Raw genomic sequence first — 22,327 nt, 5'->3', positions numbered from 1 at the left:
CTATCCTCGGCTCCCAGAATGTTTACCAGGATCTTAGCACCTTTAATTGTCCTTTACAGAACTCAGGCATCCAGACCTTCTTCTGAAGGACTTATATCCCTTCCGTCTATCAGAAAATGTCAACAGGACAATTCCTATCACCTGGAATACTTGGGTCTGGTCCAAGACATATCCCAAGCAAAAATCCTCTCTCTAAAAGCACATATTTGAGAATTGAGTTATAGGGAAGGTGCTCAATGGGTGTGCCCTGTAAAGCTTTGCCAGTGTCCAATCACCTGATGGTAGATGCTTATAACCCATACTGTTTGAATAATCTGACTGTGCCCTGTACTTTACTCCAGAACAGGGGCGTTGCTAGGTGGCAAAAAGACCAGGGGCTTCAGCCCGAAGTCCAATGCTGGCAATGGCGGGGGGGGGGGAACCTATATACACTGACCTACATACACTGACCTACTTACACTGACCTACCTGACCAGGAGGAGACAGACTTCTTCATGTGTCCTGCAGCAGCTCAGCTCAGCCGTGGTCAGGTGTGCGGTGTGCCCAATGCCCATCATCACAGCAGGCAGCCAGTCGGAGGAGAGGAGAGCCGCCCGCCCGAGCGCCGAGTGGGGATGTGGAGCGATGGCCGCATTGTAAATTCCCACCTTCTGGAGCCTGCACTGCCTATGATGAATGTCACACGTCCCGCAGTCCCGGCATTGGACCAGTGGGACGTCCATCATAGGCGCTGCAGGCTCCAGAAGGTGGGACCTGCTATGTCACTCGGCGGCGCTCGGGATCAGATCAGTCCCTGCACATTACACAAAAGGTAAAATGCGGCTGCCACCGATGCTGCACAAAAAGCTGGACCCGTTTAGACACTCGGGGCTATTGAGCCCACATTCGGGGCTCCAGCCCCAATAGCCCCCCTTAATGATGCCTATGTTCCAGAATATAGAATTTGCAGGTAAGTCATAATTCCTCTTATTTCTACAGTATGTGTAGAACTTCATAGCACAACAGAGCACTGTGGGACTGATTGTATGTGTGTTACTTTTATGTTTTTTTTATTATATTCCTCCTCCTTCCCCCTCCCCTCCTTTTTTTTCTGTATCCCCCTCCCTCCCTCATTAAAATATCCATAAACACCATTTTTAAATGTGAGATATAAGCAGCAGAGGGGGCAACCTATTAAGAACAGCTGTTACATTTTCCTGAGTGAGTAAAAAACAGCTTTGGATAAATGGTAGTCAGAATGGTGATGGAATTTCAATAAAGTGGTTCACTCAAAGGCATTGTACACTTTAAAATGTTTTTGCTGTTTTAACTAGGTACTAGTGAAGCTATATTCCCTGTGCTGTTTGTTTGCCTTATCTTGTAATTGTAATTGCAGTTTATAGTTCCATGGTTGTTTGATTCCCCTATGTTTATGTGTTCCTATTCGGCAAAGGGACAAGAGAACTTCCTGTTCCGGGTCACACAGCATCCAATTCTTTGCCCCTTGTATGGTTTTGCATCATAAATATGGACTAGTAGTCTAATAGAAAAATAAACTTGTTGCCTGCATCAGTGTGTCTGTGAATTATCTGCCTGCTTGTGTTTGTGTCAGATCTATTTACTGTGTAGCTCTTACCTGAACCAGCACGAGACTGGAAACCTGGGGATTGTGGGATATATAGTCTCTTCACAGGAAAATGCAGTTCTAACATTACAGACAGAGGTAATGCTCCTGTACCTTCTGTATTGAAGTGTACTGTAATTGTTCTGTCCCCCATCTACATTGTAAAGCGCTGCGTAAACGTTTTCACTATATAAATCGTGTATAATAATAATAATAATAATAATGCATTAACCTGTGCAGTGTCATGTGGCATGCCACATGTTGAACAGCATACAAACTTATAACACAGGAATGTGAAGATCTATTCTACTATAGGCTGTGTGTACAGGGCAAAAAATGGCCCCATGAAGCTATATGATCAATGCATATCTTATGCATGTAAAAAAACACAAAGGGCAAGCATTAAAGTTTATAATAACTTTGAAGGAAACCTGCAGTGGCGGCCCGTCCATAGGGGCGCACGGGTGCCGCCCCCCCATCCATGCGTTCGGCCCCCTAAACTACATACAGGGAGCTGGATGCATGGATTTCAATGGGGGGGGGAGGGGGGTTTGAAGCACACGATTAGAGCCAGAGGCTCTAATGGGCTTTAAAAAAAGAGTGGTCTGGGGGTGCAGATCACTGCGCTCCGAAGCCCACCCAGTTGCGTGACAATAGCTAATGAATATTTGCAATTTTCACACTGAATCTCCTCCCCGCCAGTCAGGAGGCTGGCCAAGAGACCCGTTTCCTGATTGGTCAAAACGGCAGGCGATCCTATTGTATGCCTAGGAGGAGAAGGAGGATAGAGGAGAGCACAGCCGGAGGAGAAGGACTACCTACCCAGCAGCCGCCACAGTGTATGGCTCACTCGCAGCAGCTCAGCCATCCGACAGGGGAGGAGAGAACAGAGTGCCATCCCGGGCAGGTAAGGAGGCCATCCGTCTCGGGGGGATGGGGGTAATGGCCTTGTCTCCTGCGGATAGGCGGTGGTGTCTGTTTGCCACCCCCCCCCGTATTATTGAGCACCAGCCACCACTGGAAACCTGTACTATGGAAGTTGTAACAAAACAAAGGATAAAGGACCGGTCACCAGTATCTTTCCCCATCATTGACTTGTCCTGCAATATGTCTCTCTGTGTGAAGGTGGCCATTGTGGTACAGGCAGGGCTTTGCTTCTTAATATCAGATCTGCTCTCCTAATTACTGCTGATCTAAAGACTGGTGGCAGGATATTAAAAAATCAACAGGGGAGGTGGTGGAAGCACATATTCACAGTATAAATGAAGCACAAACACTGCAGAACCCCAGATACAGCTTCCTCTCCAGCAAGAACAGCAAGTCGTAGTGACATCAACAAATCGCACTCCAAATCTTGTGAGATAGTCAGATTAGGGGTATCAAGCTCAATTTCAATGCAGGCCACATCAGCAATATGGTTGCCCTCAAAGGGAAGGTTGTATGTGTAAGACTATATTAGGGCCGAAACAATTAATCAATTAATCGACAATTAATCGATTATGAAATAAATTATTAATTATTACTATTTTCATAATCAATTAATCGGCCAGTAACATAATGGGTTAAAAAAAATGGTCCTTTATAGTACATAAAGAGAAAATAATCACTTGTGGGAGCCGCTGTGGGAACCCCCTCTGGGAAGCTCTTTCCCGAGGGGGTTACCTTGCGGGCGCGCTCCTGAGTCATACACTCGGCATCCATAGACACCGAGAGTATGACGCCCGCCCCCCAGCGCCCGCGTAATTGGATTTGATTGAGAGCAGCGGGAGCCAATGGCTGCGCTAATATCAATCTATCCAATTAAAGCCGGGGCTCCGTGGCGAGAAGGAAGGCGGGGACGCGCCCACGGAAATTCGGGGCTCATGCAAGTAAAAACGGGGGGGGGGGGGGGCTGGGGGGCCGGACACTGCAAGGTGTTTTTTCACCTTAATGCATAGGATGCATTAACCACTTAAGACTCGGACCTTTGGGCAGCTAAAGGACCCGGACAGTTTTTGCGATTCGGCACTGCGTCGCTTTAACTGACAATTGCGCGGTCGTGTGACGTGGCTCCCAAACAAAATTGGCGTCCTTTTTTTCCCACAAATAGAGATTTCTTTTGGTTGTATTTGATCACCTCTGCGTTTTTTTTTTTTTTGCGCTATAAACAAAAATAGAGCGACAATTTTGAAAAAAATTCAATATGTTTTACTTTTTCCTATAATAAATATCCCCCAAAAATATATTAAACATTATTTTTTTTCCTCAGTTTAGGCCGATACGTATTCTTCTACCTATTTTTGGTATAAAAAAAAAAATAAGCGTTTATCGATTGGTTTGCGCAAAATTTATAACGTTTACAAAAAAGGGGATAGTTTTATTGCATTTTTATTAATTATTATTTTTTTACTACTAATGGCGGCGATCAGCGATTTTTTTCGTGACTGCGACATTATGGCCGACACTTCGGACACATTTTTGGGACCATTGTCATTTTCACAGCAAAAAATGCATTAAAAATGCATTGTTTACTGTGAAAATGACAATTGCAGTTTGGGAGTTAACCACAAGGGGGCGCTGAAGGGGTTATGTGTGACCTCATGTCTGTTTCTAACTGTAGGGGGGTGTGGCTGTAGGTGTGACGTCATTGATTGTGTTTCCCTATAAAAGGGAACACACGATCGATGACAGCGCCACAGTGACGAACGGGGAAGCTGTGTTTACACACAGCTCTCCCCGTTCTTCAGCTCCGGGGACCGATCGCGGGACTCCAGCGGCGATCGGGTCCGCGAGTCCCACGGTCACGGAGCTTTGCACCGGGGCACGGGCGACCCCACAGCTGGGCTTAAAGAGGCACCTACATGTACGTGGATGTGCCCAGCCGTGCCATTCTGCCGACGTATATCGGCGTGAAGGGGTCCTTAAGTGGTTAAGGTGAAAAAACACGAAGGTTTACAACCCCTTTAAGCGGTGAAGCCGGGTGCAGACCGGCACGGAGCCCTCTCACACTCCTGTAGCAGATGATGGAAGTCTGAAAAGGAAGGTTCTTGCACACTGCTGGTATCATCCACAAGAAACTTTATTGGTGACTGCTGAGAAAGAACATGGTTCTGCCATGATGTTCTGTTTGAGAAGTCTCTAATAAAGTTTCTTGAGGATGATACCAGCGGTATGCGACCCTCCTTATCAACTGGCATAGAATTGTAATATTCTCAAGCAGATGTCCAGAGCACCCCACCTCCCCGTATATCAGAAGTCAAGAGTCCTTCACCCTCCCTTACATCACAGTGCACCCCCCCCCCCCTTGTTGTACCTTGTTCTGTTGCCAGTAGAGAGGAAGCTGGGAAGCAGAAAGTGCAGGGTCCGGACGAGGACCAGAGGAGAGCTGGAGTCAGCTGCCAGAGTCTACTGAATGCTGAGACCAGGCGAACCAGAGACGAGGGGTTTCTGAGGTGCAGGATTCTCTTTTGGAGAAGCTATGTCCTCCTCTCTGCTGCCAACTGCTGAGATGAGTAGGGGACGCACCTGCAGGAGACGTGCAAGGGCCGCATGAAATGGCCTGGTGGGCTGGATTCAGCCTGTGGGCCTCATTTTTGACACATCAGTGGTCTATAAACTGTGGCCCGGGGGCCAGATGCAGCCCTTTGCTTGCTTTTGTCCGGCCCTTGGGGGAACTAGTTTCATCCGACCATACCAACAATGGGGCATAATTCTCACCACTGATAATTCCTCTCAATGACACCAACAATAGGGCCCAATGACATCAATGATGGGGCACAATTCCTCCCACTGACACCAACGATGGGGTGTTATTCCTCTCACTGACAACAACGATGGGGCATTGTTTATTCCCACTGACGTCAGAATATTTTCTACTCCCAATGGCCACTGTCCGGCCCCCCCCCCCTTAAGTCTGAAGTAAACTGGCCCTTTGACTGGAGAGTTTGGAGACCCCTGTCTTAGATGATGTTGCAATAGAGGTATACAGCTGAGAAGCTCAAGGTACAGGCAACCCAAGCACACAATGTGCACTGATGTTTTTCAGGAGTAGTTGGAAAAAAATTACCGTATTTTCCGGCGTATAAGACGACTTTTTGCATGTAAAATAATGCCCCAAAAGTCGGGGGTCGTCTTATACGCCGGGTACCTGTGGTCAGACGGCTGCCATCTATGATTCAAAAGCCGCGCCTCCTCCTCCAGGCTGTTCCGTGATGGGAGGAACACTAGTTTTTCCAGCAGAGCCTCTGTTCAGTGTTCCGCCTATCACGGATGCCTTCTCATCCTCAGCCTCGGACGAGAGGACATCCGTGATAGACGGAACACTGAACAGAGGCTCTGCTGGGAAAACGAGTGTTCTGCCTATCACGGAACAGCCTGAGGAGGTGCGGCTTTTGAATCATGGATGGCCGCCATCTGACATACTGTGCATACAGGAGAAGGTAGAGAGATCATCGAGGCATGTTCCAAATGGCACAGTGAGGCATGTTCCTAATGTCACAGTGAGGCATGTTCCTAATGGCACAGTGAGGAATGTTCCTAACGGCACAGTGAGGCATGTTCCTAATGGCATAATGAGGCATGTTCCTAATGGCATAATGAGGCATGTTCCTAATGGCATAATGAGGCATGTTCCTAATGGCACAGTGAGGCATGTTCCTAATGGCACAGTGAGGCATGTTCCTAATGGCACAGTGAGGCATGTTCCTAATGGCACAGTGAGGCATGTTCCTAATGGCACAGTGAGGCATGTATAATGGCACCGTGAGGTAGGCAATGGCACCGTGAGGCATGTAATGGCACAGTGAGGCATGTAATGGCACAGTGAGGCATGTAATGGCACCGTGAGGCATGTAATGGCACAGTGAGATCTGAAAAAAGCCTGTTTATGTCAGCGGTTGTTCTGGCTACCCCTCAGCTTCCAGACAGACTAGTATGAAGGGGGTAGTCTTATACGGCGAGCATATGCAAAAACCAACATTTTCGTCTTATACGCCCAGTCGTCTTATACGCCGGAAAATACGGTATATATTTTTTTAGGGTAGTGATTTAGCACAATGAACAATTCTAGATGTTCTGTACAACACAGCAAGTCTTCAGTTTTTGAGTTGGGGTCAATTCTAGAGCATTTTCCTGTAAGTCAAAAAATAGCTTTCTGCTGAAAATTACAAATGCACAACACTCTCTCAGCCTGGAATGTGTTAACTGCCTTAACATTTTTTATCAATATAGAATTTCTTTATGGTTTAACAAGCTCATAATAAAGCAGTGACCTCATGGCTCCACTTCTATCCTTTATCAGCTTTATCACGCTCACACCATTAAAGAGTTAATTAGAACACACATCCCTGTTAACAACCTAAAATAACATCATAAAAAGACGCACTTACCTTTAATAATTGACTCAGCTGCATATAAATCTCGCTTGTAGGTCACCTAGTGAATAAATTCAAGCCATTAATTACAGCACAGGAAGGGATTATATGCCAATAAAGCAAATGCCCAAAGCAGCACTCTCCATTGGCAGCAATACCAATAATTCATTCAGTCTGCCATTCATGCAATTACCAGTGACATGGGGCATCAGAAGCAGGCAATCTAGATTAATGTTTCTCAGCCGTTTTTTAGTCAAGGCACCCTTTAAAAGTGTAGTTCCACCCATTTAAAAGTCAGCAGCTACAAAAAGTTTAGCTGCTGACTTTTAATAATCAGACACTCACCTGTCCCACAATCCAGCAATGCGGTCGTACGAATCCCTGCTCCTCTCCCCCTCCTGTCCCCGGCGCGGGCATTCTAACTGCTTCACAGCCGGGCACGCACTACGCAAGCCACGCTGCTAATGGCCGGACAATCTTCAGGGACCTGTGACATGTCCCAGAACATTGCAGGGAGGGAGGGGGGAGAGGTGATCTTCCTTCCGGCGCTGTGGCGCCAGGGGAGGAAGTGGGAGCTGGGTACCTGTAAAAACAGGGTACCCGCTAACCCCCCCCCCCCCCCAAAAAAAAATGACATGCTAAATGTGGCATGTCAGGGGGGCATCTCACCAGCACTTAAAGTGGAAGTTCCATTTTTGGGTGGAACTCCACTTTAACCACCTCAATACCGGACACTTTTACCTCCTTCCTGCCCAGGCCAATGTTCAGCCTTCAGCGCCGACACACTTTGAATGACATTTGCGCGGTCATGCAACACTGTACCCATATGAAATTGTTACAATTTTTTGCAGACAGATAGAACTTTCTTTTGGTGGTATTTATTTAACACTGGGTTTTTTATTTTCTTCTAAGCAAGCTAAAAAGACCTAAAATTTGGAAGAAAGAAAAAGGTTTTCTTTGTTTCTGTTATAAAATGTTACAAATAAGTACCGTATTTATCGGGGTATACCGCGCGCCGGCGTATAACGCGCACCCCAAGCTTAGAAAGGTAAAAAAGGAAAAAAAAGAAAACTTACATTTTTGCCTGGCGTTCGTCTGCGGCCTTGCGCGGGATCCGTCGAGCCTTGTGGGTGTCCGTCTGCGGCTTCCTTGCGCGGGGTCCGTCTGAGGCTTTGGAGGTGTCCATCTGCGGCGTCCAGCGTGTCCGTCTGCGGCTTTGGAGGTGTCCGTCTGCAGCCTCCATCCAGGTGTCCGTCTCCGTCCAGCGTGTCCGGGGTTCGTTTTTGGATTTGGCGCGAGCCGAGAAGAGCCGGATTTCCTGTGTGTTCAGCTCCTCTCGCGTGGCTGCGGGCGGAGCCTAGCGTGGCCTAGCCGAGTGCACAGTACACTCGGCTCTAGGCTGCGGCGGGCGGAGCCGAGCGTGGCCGAGTGCGCAGCACACTCGGCATGGCTCGGCTCTAGGCTGCGGCGGGCGGAGCCAAGCGTGGCCAAGCCTAGCCGAGTGTGGAGTACACTCGGCTCGGCTCTAGGCTAGCGGCTCACAGACAGCGGGGGTCGACGTATATCGCGCACCCATGATTTCCCCCTGATTTTAAGGGGAAAAAAGTGAGCGGTATACGCTGATAATTACGGTAATTTATGTTCTTCACTGATGTGTGCTGATGTGGCAGCACTGATGGCCACTGATGAAGAGGAACTGATAAGATGGCACTCATAGGTGTGCGCAGGGGGTGTGTCAGGTGTGCCTGGGCACACCCTAATGCACTGATATGCTGCATTGAAGGACATCGATTGGCAATGATGGGGCTGCACTGATGATCAGTGCCCTGATTATCAGTTTAAATGAGCCCTGACACAGAATAGCTGGTTATCGGATTTCCTTTCCTCAGCGCTGTCTGGGCACATTTAAATTGATGATCAGTGACCTGATTATCGTGCAGCCCCATCAATGTCAATCAGTGTCCATCAGTGCAGCCTCATCAGTGCAGCAAAGAAGAAAAATTACTTATTTGTAAAATTTTATAACAGAAACAAAGACAACAATTATTTATTTATGAACAAAAAACAAACTCAGTGGTAAATAAATACCACCAAAAGAACGCTCTATCTTTCTAAAAAAAGAAAAATGGTAACAATGTTCTATCAGGTTGAGATCAAGTTCCTCCGCCCCAAACTCGCTCATCCATGTCTTTATGGACCTTGCTTTGTGCTCTGGTGCACGGACATGTTGGAACAGGAAGAGGCCGTCCCCAAACTGTTCCCACAAAGTTGGGAGCATGAAATTGTCCGAAATGTCTTGGTATGCTGATGCTTTAAGAGTTCCCTTCACTGGAACTAAAGGGCCAAGCCCAACCCCTGACAAAACAACACCACACCATAATCCCCCCTCCACCAAATGATTAGGAGAGGTGGCCCAATACTTTTGGCAATATAGTGTGGATAAGCGAGTTTGGGGTGGAAAAACTTGACTGGCCTGCACAGAATCCTGACCTCAACCCGATAGAACACCTTTGGGATGAATTAGAGCAGAGACTGCGAGTACCTGAGCTCACAAATGCTCTTCTGGAAGAATGGTCAAACATTCCCATAGACACACTCCTAAACCTTGTGGACGGCCTTCCCAGAAGAGTTGAAGCTGTTATAGCTGCAAAGGGCGGGGCCAACTCATTATTGAACCCTACGGAGTAAGACTGGGATGCCATTAAAGAGGAGTTCCACCTAAAAATGGAACTTCCGCTTAATCCACTCCTTGCCCCCTTACATGCCACATTTGGCATGTCATTTTTTTGGGGGGGAGTGGGGGCTTCAGGAGAAGGGGACTTCCTGTCCCACTTCCTCCTTCCGCCGAGGGGCTGGTAAGGCGAATACCTTAATCGCCTTATTGCAGCCCCTCTCTGTAGGCGAGCGCCTGTCCAATCGGACGGCGCTGCGCCGCTCGTGCATGCCGCAGTGGGTGCCTGGCCATGAAGCCGAAAGCTGTCACTGCCGGGTGCCCACACTAGGAATGAAGACGCCGGCCGGCGAGGAGCGGAGCCCTGGCCGGCGCGTCGCTGGACCCGTGGAGCAGGTAAGTGTCTGTTTATTAAAAGCCAGCAGCTACACTTTTTGTAGCTGCTGACTTTTAATAAACTTAAAAAAAGGCTGGAACACCCCTTTAAAGTGTGTGTAAAGGCCAGCGTCCCAATACTTTTGGCAATATAGTGTATGTCAGATGCAATGCTTGATGAGCCCTAAATTGAGATTCGTTGCTTAAAGCGGTTGTAAACCGCATAAACTTTTTTTTTTTTCCCCCAAACCTGCAATGCAAAAGGCATAATAGGCTAGTATGCACCGCATACTAGTCTATTATGAAATACTTACCTCGGAACGAGGTGTGTACCACTTACCTGGTCCACGCCGAGCAGGATGTCATCTTGCTCCGGCGTGTCTTCCGGGTATCGCCGCTCCAGCGCTGTGATTCGCTGGAGCGGCGATGACGTCACTCCCGCGCGTGCGCGCGGGAGATTTAAAATCGGCAGGGTCCGGCGGCTGCGGGTCCTTCAGCCGTGGATTCCCCCCTGCGCATGCGCCGCCCGCATTGCGGGGGGGAATATCTCCTAAACCGTGCAGGTTTAGGAGATATTCTCCTTACCTACAGGTAAGCCTTATTATAGGCTTACCTGTAGGAAAAAGTCCAAATAGTGGGTTTACAACCACTTTAAAGGGGTTGTAAGCCTTCATGTTTTTTCACCTTAATGCATCCTAGGCATTAAGGTGAAAAAAACACCTTGCAGTGTCCGGCCCCCCAGCCCCCCCGTTTTACTTACCTGAGCCCCGAATTTCAGTGGGCGCGATCCTGCGTCGCTCTCTCCGCGGCTTCTCAGCTCTTCATTGGATAGATTGATAGCAGCGCAGCCATTGGCTCCCGCTGCTGTCAGTCAAATCTAATGACGCGGATGCCGGGGGGGGGGGGAGGAGTCATACACTTGGCGGCTATGGCCCGTAAAGTAACCCCCTCGGGAGAGAGCTTCCCAGAGGGGGTTATCTATTGCAGGGAGGAGCCGCCGTGGGACCCCAGAAGAGGAGGATCGGGGCCACTATGTGCAAAACGAACTGCACAGTGGAGGGAAGTATGACATGTTTGTTATTTAAAAAAAAATAAACCTTTCGTGTCACTTTAAATCTTTTATTGCACTTAAAGCAGAGCTTGCCAATGCCCACCCCCTCGGGTGCCACCATTATGACCATTGCTTTTGCTTGGCCTTTGGGTCCTGGAAGAGCCTGTTGACACAACTGCGCAGGTAATTTTCAGTGTACATGCAAAGACAGGGAAGGTATCGGTCTTCCCTGATAGCAGTCTTTGGGCGTGTGTGGAAAACCCTCACGTGTGCGCAGAAACTGGACCTGAGCCCTGTGGCACGCGCGCAGGGGGAGGGGGGAAAGTCTCGCCTTGGCAAGAAATGCAGAACTGCTGCTTGGCACCACAAATACAGTAATTGCAAAGAAAAAAAAATCCATTTTGTAAGAGAGGGAGGGGGTAGGAGGCAGGGAGGCACAACATCACCATTAGGGCGAAGGTCCACTTTAAGAGGGGGGTGCAGAATGCTGCAATACCTTAGAAAACGCATTTTGCTCCAAATAGTAGCAGTTTTGCAGCATTCTGTACATACCCCGCTTGCAATAAAAAATGTCTGCAACAAATGCGGGTACGGTGCCATCGTCAATTTTTGCATGGAGAGTAAACAGTACAAGACCCAGCCAATAGGAGACAGACAGACCTACCAGACAGAATGCAGCCTCGCCTTATCTTCACTTCTCCGCGGTGGTCGCTTCTACACCGTTTCCCACAAAATGTGTAACTGTTTAAATCTTCCACCAAAACAAATCAGCTGCCCAATTAGTGTTTGCAGACTTTGTACAAACTGAGCTTAGCGTTGGTGCTCCGGGCGGGGCAAAGGGGCTGCCCGCTGGCTGAACGGCCCGCGTGTTTGCAGTAGTTAAGTGTAAGTCAAACATTTAATGTGAGGTCACCTCCACACTAACGCTCTATTTACCTTCCACAGATCGGGGGGCCCTTCCACTAACTTTGCTCTGACTTTACTGTATTCCAGGGCCAAATGCAAGCATTCTGTGCCAAAATCCAGGTCGTAGTCGGTGCACTGTTGGCAGAAAACAAAAACACAAATGTCAAAAACAGCTGGAAAAATATCTTATGGAATGCTCAGTTATTATAAAGAGAAAACGGGCACTTCGCCCATTCAAAGCCCATGATAAGGTTTTTATTGCTAGCCCACCTCCCAAGCCACCTCTTCTCACCTTTACCTTTGTTTGGGCCCAAGTGGCAAATCGGAAGGCACAAACACTGTGACATAAAGAGGAGGAAAATGTCTTTAACCGTTTCCATACTGAGCCTACATGTAAAAATCATCATTTTATTGGTAGAAAAATTTCTCAGAACCCTGGGTGGATATAAATCAATTATTAAAAAATATATATTTATATATTTTATTATTTAACCCCTTCCTGCCCTGTGTATACTAATAGGACGTCCGCAGGTACCTTGTCCCTCCGGGCGGATGTCATATGACATCTGGGCATTCTTGGTCGTCTAGGGGGCACATGTGCGTCGTATTGCTCGGGACTAAGGTGACCATGTGTCCTGGATTGCCCGGGACACGTGGTCACCTTAGTTCTGAGCAATGCAGGTCTGTCCCGGGGTCCTGGGCACCTTCATTCCAGGACAATACAGTGTCCCGGAATGAAACCGACACAATCCCCCCCCCCCCCCTCCATCATCGCTTTACTCACCGACGGTACTTGTCCTGGCCGGGAATGTCTGCAGAGGCTCATTTTGGGTGGCATGATCAGTGCTTCTGTGTAGAACGTGTACCCGCTCCCCCGGCTGCAGGGCCGTTCGAAGACATTTGGGGGCCCCAAGCAAAAAAAAAAAGTGACATTTCCAGTTGAGAAGCGGGAGGGGGGGGGTTTGGCGGCTTACCCCTATCCTCCGCCTCACACACACACGGCGGCAGATGTTGGTGTACGCACAGGGGCCCCAGCAGGGAGGGCCCTTGCCGCATCGCTGCGTCCTCCTGCAGTCCGGTTGGCCGTGTACCATAACCGTGCGGTACAGGAGATTCACTTTGCTGTTCCCGGGGCCGGACTGAAAGGAAGTGAACACTCAGTGTGTGCACTTCCTGTCAGTCCGGCCAGGAACAGGAACCTGATTCTCCTGTGCCGCGCGGTTATGGTACACGGCCGACCGGACTGCAGGAGGACGCAGCGGTGCGGCAAGGGCCCTCCCTGCTGGGGCCCCTGGCCAGCTCGGGGCCCCAGGTTGCTTGCTTTGCCTGTCGGGTTCCGACGGGCCTGCCCGGCTGTGTTGTGATTCATCACATCACATGCTGAGTTTTGGAATGGAAATTTTGGAAATGTGGTCATCCTACTCGGGACACGGTGCTCGTGCCCGGCGACCGCGATGTGCGCCGGGCACCCGCGATTGCCAGCAATCACGGCAGGACCATGGATCTGTGTAAACACACAGATCCACGGTCCTGTCAGAGGTGAGGAGACCGATGTTGTGTTCCCAGTAGGGCTGCAACTAACGATTATTTTCATAATCGATTTAGTTGGGCCGATTATTGTTTCGATTAATCAGATAATAGCCTTAAAAAAAAATATATATAGAATTTTTAAAAATTTTTGGCCCAATTTGTTGTTGGGCAGATTACAAAACACAAATTGCCGCAAAAACACATTACATGCTTTTCTGCTGCTTCTCCATTGAAGTACATTGAACCAAAAAAAAAAATAGCACCGTTTTGCGTTAAAAAGTCCTTACCCTTTCCAAATACGCAGCAGCTGAAAAAGAATCATGGATGTGAACGTGTCCCATAGGAAAACATGTAAACTGAACTGTAGTGTGTTTCTGCAAAAAGCACCAAAAAACACAGAGGTGTGAACCCGACCTGAGATGTTTAGTAACATAATGGGGGTAAAAAAAAAAAAAATAAGTACAAAAAGAGCAAATAATCGCTACTGTAAGGGGTTCATTTTATTACTGTGGGACAGTGGAAGTAATATTTACAGTAGCGATTTGCTTTTTTGTACTATAAAGGGCTAATTTTTGTTTTTTTAACCCCATTATGTTACTGGCCGATTAATCGATTATGAAAATTGTAATCGATTAATTTCATAATCGATTTGTTGTTTCGGCCCTAGTTCCCACTACAGAGGAACACAGATCGATCTCCTCCCCTTGTGAGTCCCTACCCCCCTACAGTTAGAATCACTTCCAGGGAACATATTTAATCCCTTCAGCGCCCCCTAGTGTTAACCCCTTCCCTAACAGTCACATTTACACAGTAATCAGTGCAGTTTTATAGCACTAATCGCTGTATAAATGTGAATGGTCCCAAAAAAATGTGTCAAAAGTGTCCGATATGTCCATCGTAATGTCACAATAAAAAAAAAACGCAGATCGCCGCTATTACTAGTAAAAAAATTAATAAAATAGCCATAATTCTATTCCCTATTTTGTAGATGCTAGAACTTTTGCGCAAATCGATTAAATACACTCATTGCGTTTTTTTTTTTACCAAAGATATGTAGAAGAATACGCATCGGCCTAAACTGAGGAAAAAAAAAGGTTTTTTTTTTTTTTTAATTGTGATATCTATTAAATTAAAATGTAAAAGATAGTGTTCTTTTCTAAATTGTCGCTCTTCTTTTATTCATAGCGCAAAAAATAAAAACCGCAGAGGTGATCAAATACCACCAAAAGAAAGCTCTATTTGTGGGAAAAAAAGGACGTCAATTTTGTTTGGGAGCCACGTCGCACAACCACACAATTGTCAGTTAAAGCGACGCAGTGCCGATTCGCAAAAAGGGGCCTGGTCCTTTTTGCGAAGTGGTTAATCCATCTCTTCCTTTATCATGAAATAGAACTTTATTGTTTTTTAAAAAAGGCCCCGGTAATACAGGTTTTACAGTAAAGAAAAGAAAGAAAAAAGCAAATGAAAGGGAGAGAAAAAAAAATATCAGGAAATAACCCCCAAAAAAGAAAAGAAGGGAAAGTTTTGCACTGTTGATGGGGGAGTTTGTGGCATCCGCCCCTTACACAATATAATTGTAATACATCCGCCCCCCCCTTGCAGAGTGAAGCGAGCATCGGCAGCGTGTGGCACAATATTGTGCTTAATGCGCATGCGCCGTGTCCAGGCGATTGAGAGGTGTGTTGAGGTTCGGCAGGGGCGGCTTCAAAGTCATCCGACTCTGAAGCCACCCCATACAGCGCGACTTCATCGCGGCTTGCAAAAACAACTTCTGTATAGAAGTCAATGCAACCACTCCAAAGTCGCCCCAAAGTAGTACAGGAACCTTTTTGTAAGTCGGTCCTATTAGAACGGTTCCATTGTAATGCATGGAGCGCAACTTGTCAGGCAGCTACCGTAAGTCACCTGACAGGTCGCCCCTGTGTGAATCAGCACTGAGAATCACTTTAATGTAACAACAACATAGCATAAATTATGGAACATGTATGTAAAAGGGGTTGTAAACCCAACTTAATGGATTCTATGCAACCTTTTGTGCTGAAGCACCCCCCCAAAGCCCCCCTTTAGTTACCTGAACCCGATCGTTCCAGCAACAGGGATGAGCACAGCAACTCCAGCCACTGTCTCGGGTCATTATCGGATAGATTGATAGCAGCAGGAGCCATTGGCTCCCGATGCTGTCAATCAAATCCAATGACACACGGGACCCGGGGGGCAGGGCCGAGTCCTGCTGTCTGTGTCAATGAACGCAGCAGCAGGACTCAGGAGCACACCTGCACGAGTGCCCCCTTGGAAAGCGGCTCTCTGAGGGGGCACTCCAGAAGAGGAGGAGCCAGGAGCACCACGGGGGGGACCCCAGAAAAGGAGGATCAGGGCCACTTTAAAGTGGTTGTAAACCCACTATTCAAAACAAAAACAAAAAAAGCACCACCTGCAAGACAGAGGCATAATGAGCTAGTATGCATAGAATACTAGCTCATTATGTAATACTCACCTCAGATCGAAGCCTCCGCAGCCGTCCTCGTTTTTAGCTTTCCCACCTCTACTGGGTACTGTTTACGACAGCCATTTAGACATTTACGACAGGGCTCATTAGCAGGCTGTGCAGATCCTGGAATGTTTTAATGGGATTTATGATAGCTTGCTTTGTGTCTCAGGCTTTCTTTAGCATCAAGGCTTTTAAAAGTTGTCATCCTTTTCCGCAACATAGACTTCAGGTTGAAATGTAAAAACTTTGTTAGCAGACTTGTGAATTTTGGAGAAAGAAGGTGGCATTGTTTCCCGTTCTCCCCAGTTAGTTTCAGGTCATCAGACCGCATTATCATCAAAGGTACTGTTTATGTCAAGGTATACAAAGACATTTTAGACAATTGTGAACTTCCAACCTTCTGGCAACATTTTATGGAAGGCCCTTTCCTGCTCCAGTACCACTGTGCCCATGTGCACAAAGCCAGCTCCATAAAGACATGGGCCCAGATTCAAGTAGAATTGCGCGATATTTGCGGGGGAGCAGGGAATCATTTAAATTAGGCGCGCTCCCGCGCCAAGCGTACAGCGCATGCTCCGTCGGGAAACTTTCCCGACGTGCATTGCGGCAAATGACGTCGCAAGGACGTCATTTGCTTCTAAGTGAACGTGAATGGCGTCCAGCGCCATTCACGTTTCACTTACGCAAACGCCGTGAAATTCAAATTTCACGGCGCGGGAAGGCCGGCTATACTTTAGCATTGGCTGCCCCTACTATTAGAAGGGGCAGCCTTGCGCTAAAAGTAGCCGTACGGAAACTCCGTACCTGGCTTGCGCGGGGCCCGCGCAAGCTTGTGAATCAGTGGTAGTATGCAATTTGCATACTACACGCTGATCACAATGGGAGCGCCCCCTAGCGGCCCCCGCAAGAATGCAGCCTAAAATCTGCGAGGCATAAGAGCCTTATGCCGCGCAGATTTTAGCCTGCAGTTGGTGTAACGAGGTTCCTGAATCAGGAGCACCCGTTACACCGGAGCAAGTAAGCACTTGCGCTGCGTAACCTATGGTTACACGGGCGCAATTGCTTCTTGAATCTGGGCCAAGGTTTGACCGATTGGCTTCAGAGAAACTCATGTGGCCTGTTCCGAGCCCCGACCTCCACCCTACTGAACACCTTTGTGGTGAATTTGGAATGCCAACTATGAGCTAGGTCTTCTCCTCCAACATCAGTACCTGACCTCACAAATGTTCTGGGTGACAGGTCACAAATTCTTTAGCCTCGTACACACGGGCCAGAATCTCGTCAGGAAAAAAAACGTTGTTTTTCCTGAAGAGATTCTTGGCAAAAATCTCTTGCCGCCCGAGTGTACAGACACTCCTTTCAAAAGAACCGCGGTTCTCTTGAAAGGCAAGAGCGCAGTGACGTCATTGCGTACGACGTCACATTCAATGCCGTCGCTGCCATCTTGCTGCACCCTACCTATGTCTAGGAAGCTACCGCGCATGCGTCAAAGTCATTTCGAGCAATGCGCGGGTTTCCGCGGCGACAGGTAAGTGTACACGCTCGAGTTTCTCGTTGGGAAACCGACAAGAATCTCGATGAGAAAATAGAGAGCAGGATCTCTATTTTTTTCGTCGAGATTCTGGGCAGATTTTCAGACGAGAAACCTCAAAGCCCCGTACACACGCCCGAGAAAACCGAGCGTGTGTACGAGGCTTAAGACACCCTCCAATAATGCCCACCACCCCATATTTGTCTACATATTTTTGGTAAAAAAAATCACAGTAAGCGTTTATCGATTGGTTTGCGCAAAATTTATAGCGTTTACAAAATAGGGGATAGTTTTATTGCATTTTTATTATTTATTTATTTTTTTTACTACTAATGGCGGCGATTTTTTTCGTGACTACGACATTATGGCGGACACTTCGGCCAATTTTGACAAATTTTTGGGACCATTGTCATTTTCACAGCAAAAAATGCATTTAAAATGCATTGTTTATTGTGAAAATGACAATTGCAGTTTGGGAGTTAACCACAAGGGGCACTGATGGGGTTATGTGTGACCTGAAGTGTGTTTACAACTGTAGGGGGGTGTGGCTGTAGGTGTGATGTCATCGATTGTGTCCCCCTATAAAAGGGATCACTCGATCGATGACGGCGCCGCAGTGAAGAACGGGGGAAGCCGTGTTTACACACAGCTGTCCCCGTTCTTCAGCTCCGGGGACCGATCGCGGGACTCCATCGGTCCCGGAGCCTTGGACCAGGTCGCGACCCACGGCTGGACAATAGCACAGCACGTACCTGTACGTGCTGTGCCCAGCCATGCCATTCTACCGACGTATATGTGCAGGAGGCGGTCTTTAAGTGGTTAAAGTAACGCAGTGCCGTATCGCAAAAAAATGGCCGGGTCATGGAAGGGGGGGGGGGGGGGTAAGTCTTCCGGAGGTCAAGTGGTTATGCAGCCCACAGTGCCCAATCAGATTTCAGCTTCCAGTTTATAAAGAAGTCACATCCATAATTTATTGTTGGGGGGGGGTTGGGGTTGCTGCACTGGTCATACCGCTCTCTCTGCCTCAGTAGGGAAGCCTGTATAAGCCACGGATGTATTTTTTTTTTTTTTCTTCAGCCAGGATGTGAAGTGGGAAAGGCAGAGCGCTCCCTTCCTCCAGGCTACGGAGCCACAAATTTACTCAAATGCTTTCAATTTTCCTTATTTACGAGCAAAGAAAATTGCAGCAATTTCTGAAGATTGCTATCCCTTTGCCAGCTTTGTAGCTGGGTGTTTATGGAAAGCATTACTGTCAGGGTTATGGAGTATAAAAAAGGTATGAAAATGGGATGTAACCCTAGTGAAAAAAAAAAATATATAGATCATTATTAAGTAATGATATACAACTTCTCTATTTATTTGTATAACGAATGAAAATAAAAATGAAAAAGCTGCACTCCCGCATTGTTCTTTGTATCCAACAAACTTTATCGCTCAGCAAGCAGATTCACTAATCCAGAGCATTGCAAATCCTCTCCGCCAGACTGCTTCTTCTGCTCCTTCAGTGTGTATCTCTCAAACAGACATTGGTCGTGATCCTTGTACAGCAGTCATACACCTTCCTCTTCAAGCATTGCTTGTGATAAAGCGTGTATGGTTACCCAACAAGGTGACAAGGGACACTTCCTAAGCAAGGTAACCAACTTCAGCCCCGGAGGATTTGGCTGCCAAATGATCAGGCCAGTTTTTTTGCGATTCGGCACTGCGTCGCTTTAACCATTTAAAGCGGGGGTTCACCCTATCGACCAAAAAAAAAAAAAATTTTTTTCTTTTACCTTAAAATCAGGCATTGTAGCGCGAGCTACAGTATGCCTGTCCCGATTTTTTTACCCCCGTACTCACCTTGTAGTCGTACATCGAAGATACCGGGGAATGGGCGTGCCTATGGAGACGGAGGATGATTGACGGCCGGCTCTGGCGCGTCACGCTTCTCCGGAAATAGCCGAAATAGGCTTGGTCTTCACGACGCGTGCGCATAGCCTGTGCGCAGGCGCCGTGAAGAGCCGAGACCTACTCCGGCTGTCTTCGGGGAGAGTGACGTGCCAGGGCCGGCCGTCAATCATCCTCCCTCTCCATAGGCACGCCCATTCCCCGCGGGAGCCGAAATCTACGATGTCCGAGTACAAGGTGAGTACGGGGTTAAAAAAATCGGGACAGGCATACTGTAGCTCGCGCTACAATGCCTGTCTCGATGGTAAAATGTGTCGGGGGGGGGTGAACTACCGCTTTAAGGACCGCCTAACGCCGATATACGTCGGCAGAATGGCACGGCTGGGCACAATCACGTACCTGTATGCGATTGTTAAATGCCCAGCCGTGGGTCCGAAGCTCCGTGACCGCGGGACTTGTGGACCCGATCGCCGCTGGAGTCCCGCGATCGGTTTCCGGAGCTGAAGAACGGGGAGAGGTGTGTGTAAGCACAGCTTCCCCGTTCTTCACTGTGGCGCCGTCATCGATCGTGTGTTCCCTAATATAGGGACACACAATCAATGATGTCACACCTACAGCCACACCCCCCTACAGTTAGAAACACAGATGAGGTCACACTTAAGCCCTTCAGCGCCCTCTTGTGGTTAACTCCCAAACTGCAATTGTCATTTTCACAGTAAACAATGCATTTTTAATGCATTTTTTGCTGTGAAAATTACAATGGTCCCAAAAATGTGTCAAAATTGTCCGATGTGTCTGTCATAATGTCGCAGTCACGAAAAAAATCGCTGATCGCTGCCATTAGTAGTAAAAAAAAAAAAATTAATAAAAATGCAATAAAACTATCCCCTATTTTGTAAACGCTATACATTTTGTGCAAACCAATCAATAAACACTTATTGCGATTTTTTTTTTACCAAAAATAGGTAGAAGAATTCGTATCGGCCTAAACTGAGGAATTTTTTTTTTTTTATATATATATATATTTTTGGGGGATGTTTATTATAGCAACAAGTAAAAAATATTGAATTTTTTTCAAAATTGTCGCTCTATTTTTGTTTATAGCACAAAAAATTAAAACCGAAGAGGCGATCAAATACCACCAAAAGAAAGCTCTATTTGTGGGGAAAAAAGGACGCCAATTTTGTTTGGGAGCCACGTCGCACGACCGCACAATTGTCAGTTAAAGTGACGCAGAGCCGAATCGCAAAAAGGGGCCAGGTCCTTTACCTGCATTTTGGTCCGGGTCCTAAGTGGTTAACTGACAATTGCGCGGTCGTGCGACGTGGCTCTCCAACAAAATTGACGTCCTTTTTTTCCCACAAATAGAGCTTTCTTTTGGTGGTATTTGATCACCTCTGCGGGTTTAATTTTTTTCACTATTTTTTACTTTTTGCTATAATAAATATCCCCAAAAAAAAAAAAAGATATAAAAACTATTTTTTTCCTCAGTTTAGGCCGATACGTATTCTTCTACCTATTTTTGGTAAAAAAAAAAAATTGCAATAACTGTATATTGATTGGTTTGCGCAAAAGCGATAGCGTCTACAAAATAGGGAATAGTTTTATGGCATTTTTATTATATATTTTTTTACTAGTTATGACGGCGATCAGCGATTTTTATCGTGACTGCGATATTGCAGCGGACACATCGAACACTTTTGACACTATTTTGGGAGCATTCTCATTTATACAGCGATCAGTGCTATAAAAATGCACTGATTACTGTGTAATCTACATACAGGGTGCCAGACACATGCATTCCAATGGGGTGTTTTTTTTTTAAGCAGGTGATTAGAGCCAGAGGCTCCAATTGGCTTCAAAAAGGGGTGCAGAGCCCACCCACTTGTGTGATAATATCGAATTAATATTCGCTATTGTCTTTCTGATTCTCCTCCCAAGCAATCATGGAGCGACCGTATTGCCCGCCGAGGACCTAGATGGGGCAAGTGCGGTGCTGGAGTACGGACTGACGAGTGAGGGGGGGTATGGTTTTCTGCGAACCGACTGACCAATTGGGGGTGGTGGCGGGTGGTTTGTTTGACTCCCCATCCCCAAATAATAGAGCACCATCCGCAACTGGCTGTCATACTTTGAATGACAATTGCTCAGTCATGCAACACTGTACCCAAATGAAACTTGTATCATCTGTTGAGACAGATGGAGATTTCTTATGGTGGTATTTAATCACCACTGGGGTTTTTTTTTTTTTGCTATATAAACACACTAACGCCCACTAACACACAGTTCCTTTTTCTATCTGCAACGTAGAGAGCGTTCTGACTCTCCTGTAGTCCAAGGGAGGGGGCGAGCACGTTACTCCACACCAGGGAGAAAGCCGTGCATTACTGTGTGGAGTTACAGACAGAAGAACAGGAAGTGAGGATTTCTCAGAAGAAATAAGGACATTTAAAAGCAAAATGGAAGGATGAGGTAAGTGAAGGAGGACTGTACTAAGGTAAAGGAAGCTGTTTAGGGAAAAACAAATTGTACCTTTACAACCCCTTTAAAGGATATCTAAAGGTTTGTTTAAAAAAAAAAAAAAAAAAAGTCTATTCTTAACGAACCTTTAGATATACTTTAAAGGGGTTGTAAAGGATTTTTTTTCCTAAATATCTTCCTTTCCCTTAGTGCAGTCCTCCTTTACTTACCTCATCCTTCCATTTTGCTTTTAAATGTCCTTATTTCTTCTGAGAAATCCTCACTTCCTGTTCTTCTGTCTGTAACTCCACACAGTAATGCGAGGCTTTCTCCCTGGTGTGGAGTGTCGTGCCACCCCCTCCCTTGGACTACAGGAGAGTCAGGACGCTCTCTACGTTGCAGATAGAAAAAGAAACTGTGTGTTAGTGGGCGTCCTGACTCTCCTGTAGTCCAAGGGAGGGGGGCGAGCAC

The 22,327-nt window shown here is 47.1% G+C and overlaps 1 protein-coding gene across 2 annotated transcripts in view; it reads right to left on the bottom strand.

The window, feature by feature from the left end:
• Window positions 1–22,327, bottom strand: part of CRPPA (CDP-L-ribitol pyrophosphorylase A) — a 313,658-nt gene that overhangs the window by 228,444 nt on the left and 62,887 nt on the right. Inside the window, exons 4-5 of one of the 2 annotated variants that reach the window (XM_040352250.1) lie at window positions 11,988–12,092; window positions 6,970–7,015 (exon numbers count right to left, since the gene is read on the bottom strand). In XM_040352250.1, coding sequence (XP_040208184.1) covers window positions 6,970–7,015; window positions 11,988–12,092 — 151 coding nt within the window. The remainder of the gene's footprint in view (window positions 1–6,969; window positions 7,016–11,987; window positions 12,093–22,327) is intronic. The other variant, XM_040352251.1, reaches the window with a different exon arrangement.

Source organism: Rana temporaria, chromosome 5, assembly GCF_905171775.1.
Source record: "Rana temporaria chromosome 5, aRanTem1.1, whole genome shotgun sequence".
NCBI lineage: Eukaryota > Metazoa > Chordata > Amphibia > Anura > Ranidae > Rana > Rana temporaria.
The sequence above is the reverse complement of the archived record's forward strand: the minus strand, read 5'-3'. Positions and strand labels throughout refer to the sequence as shown.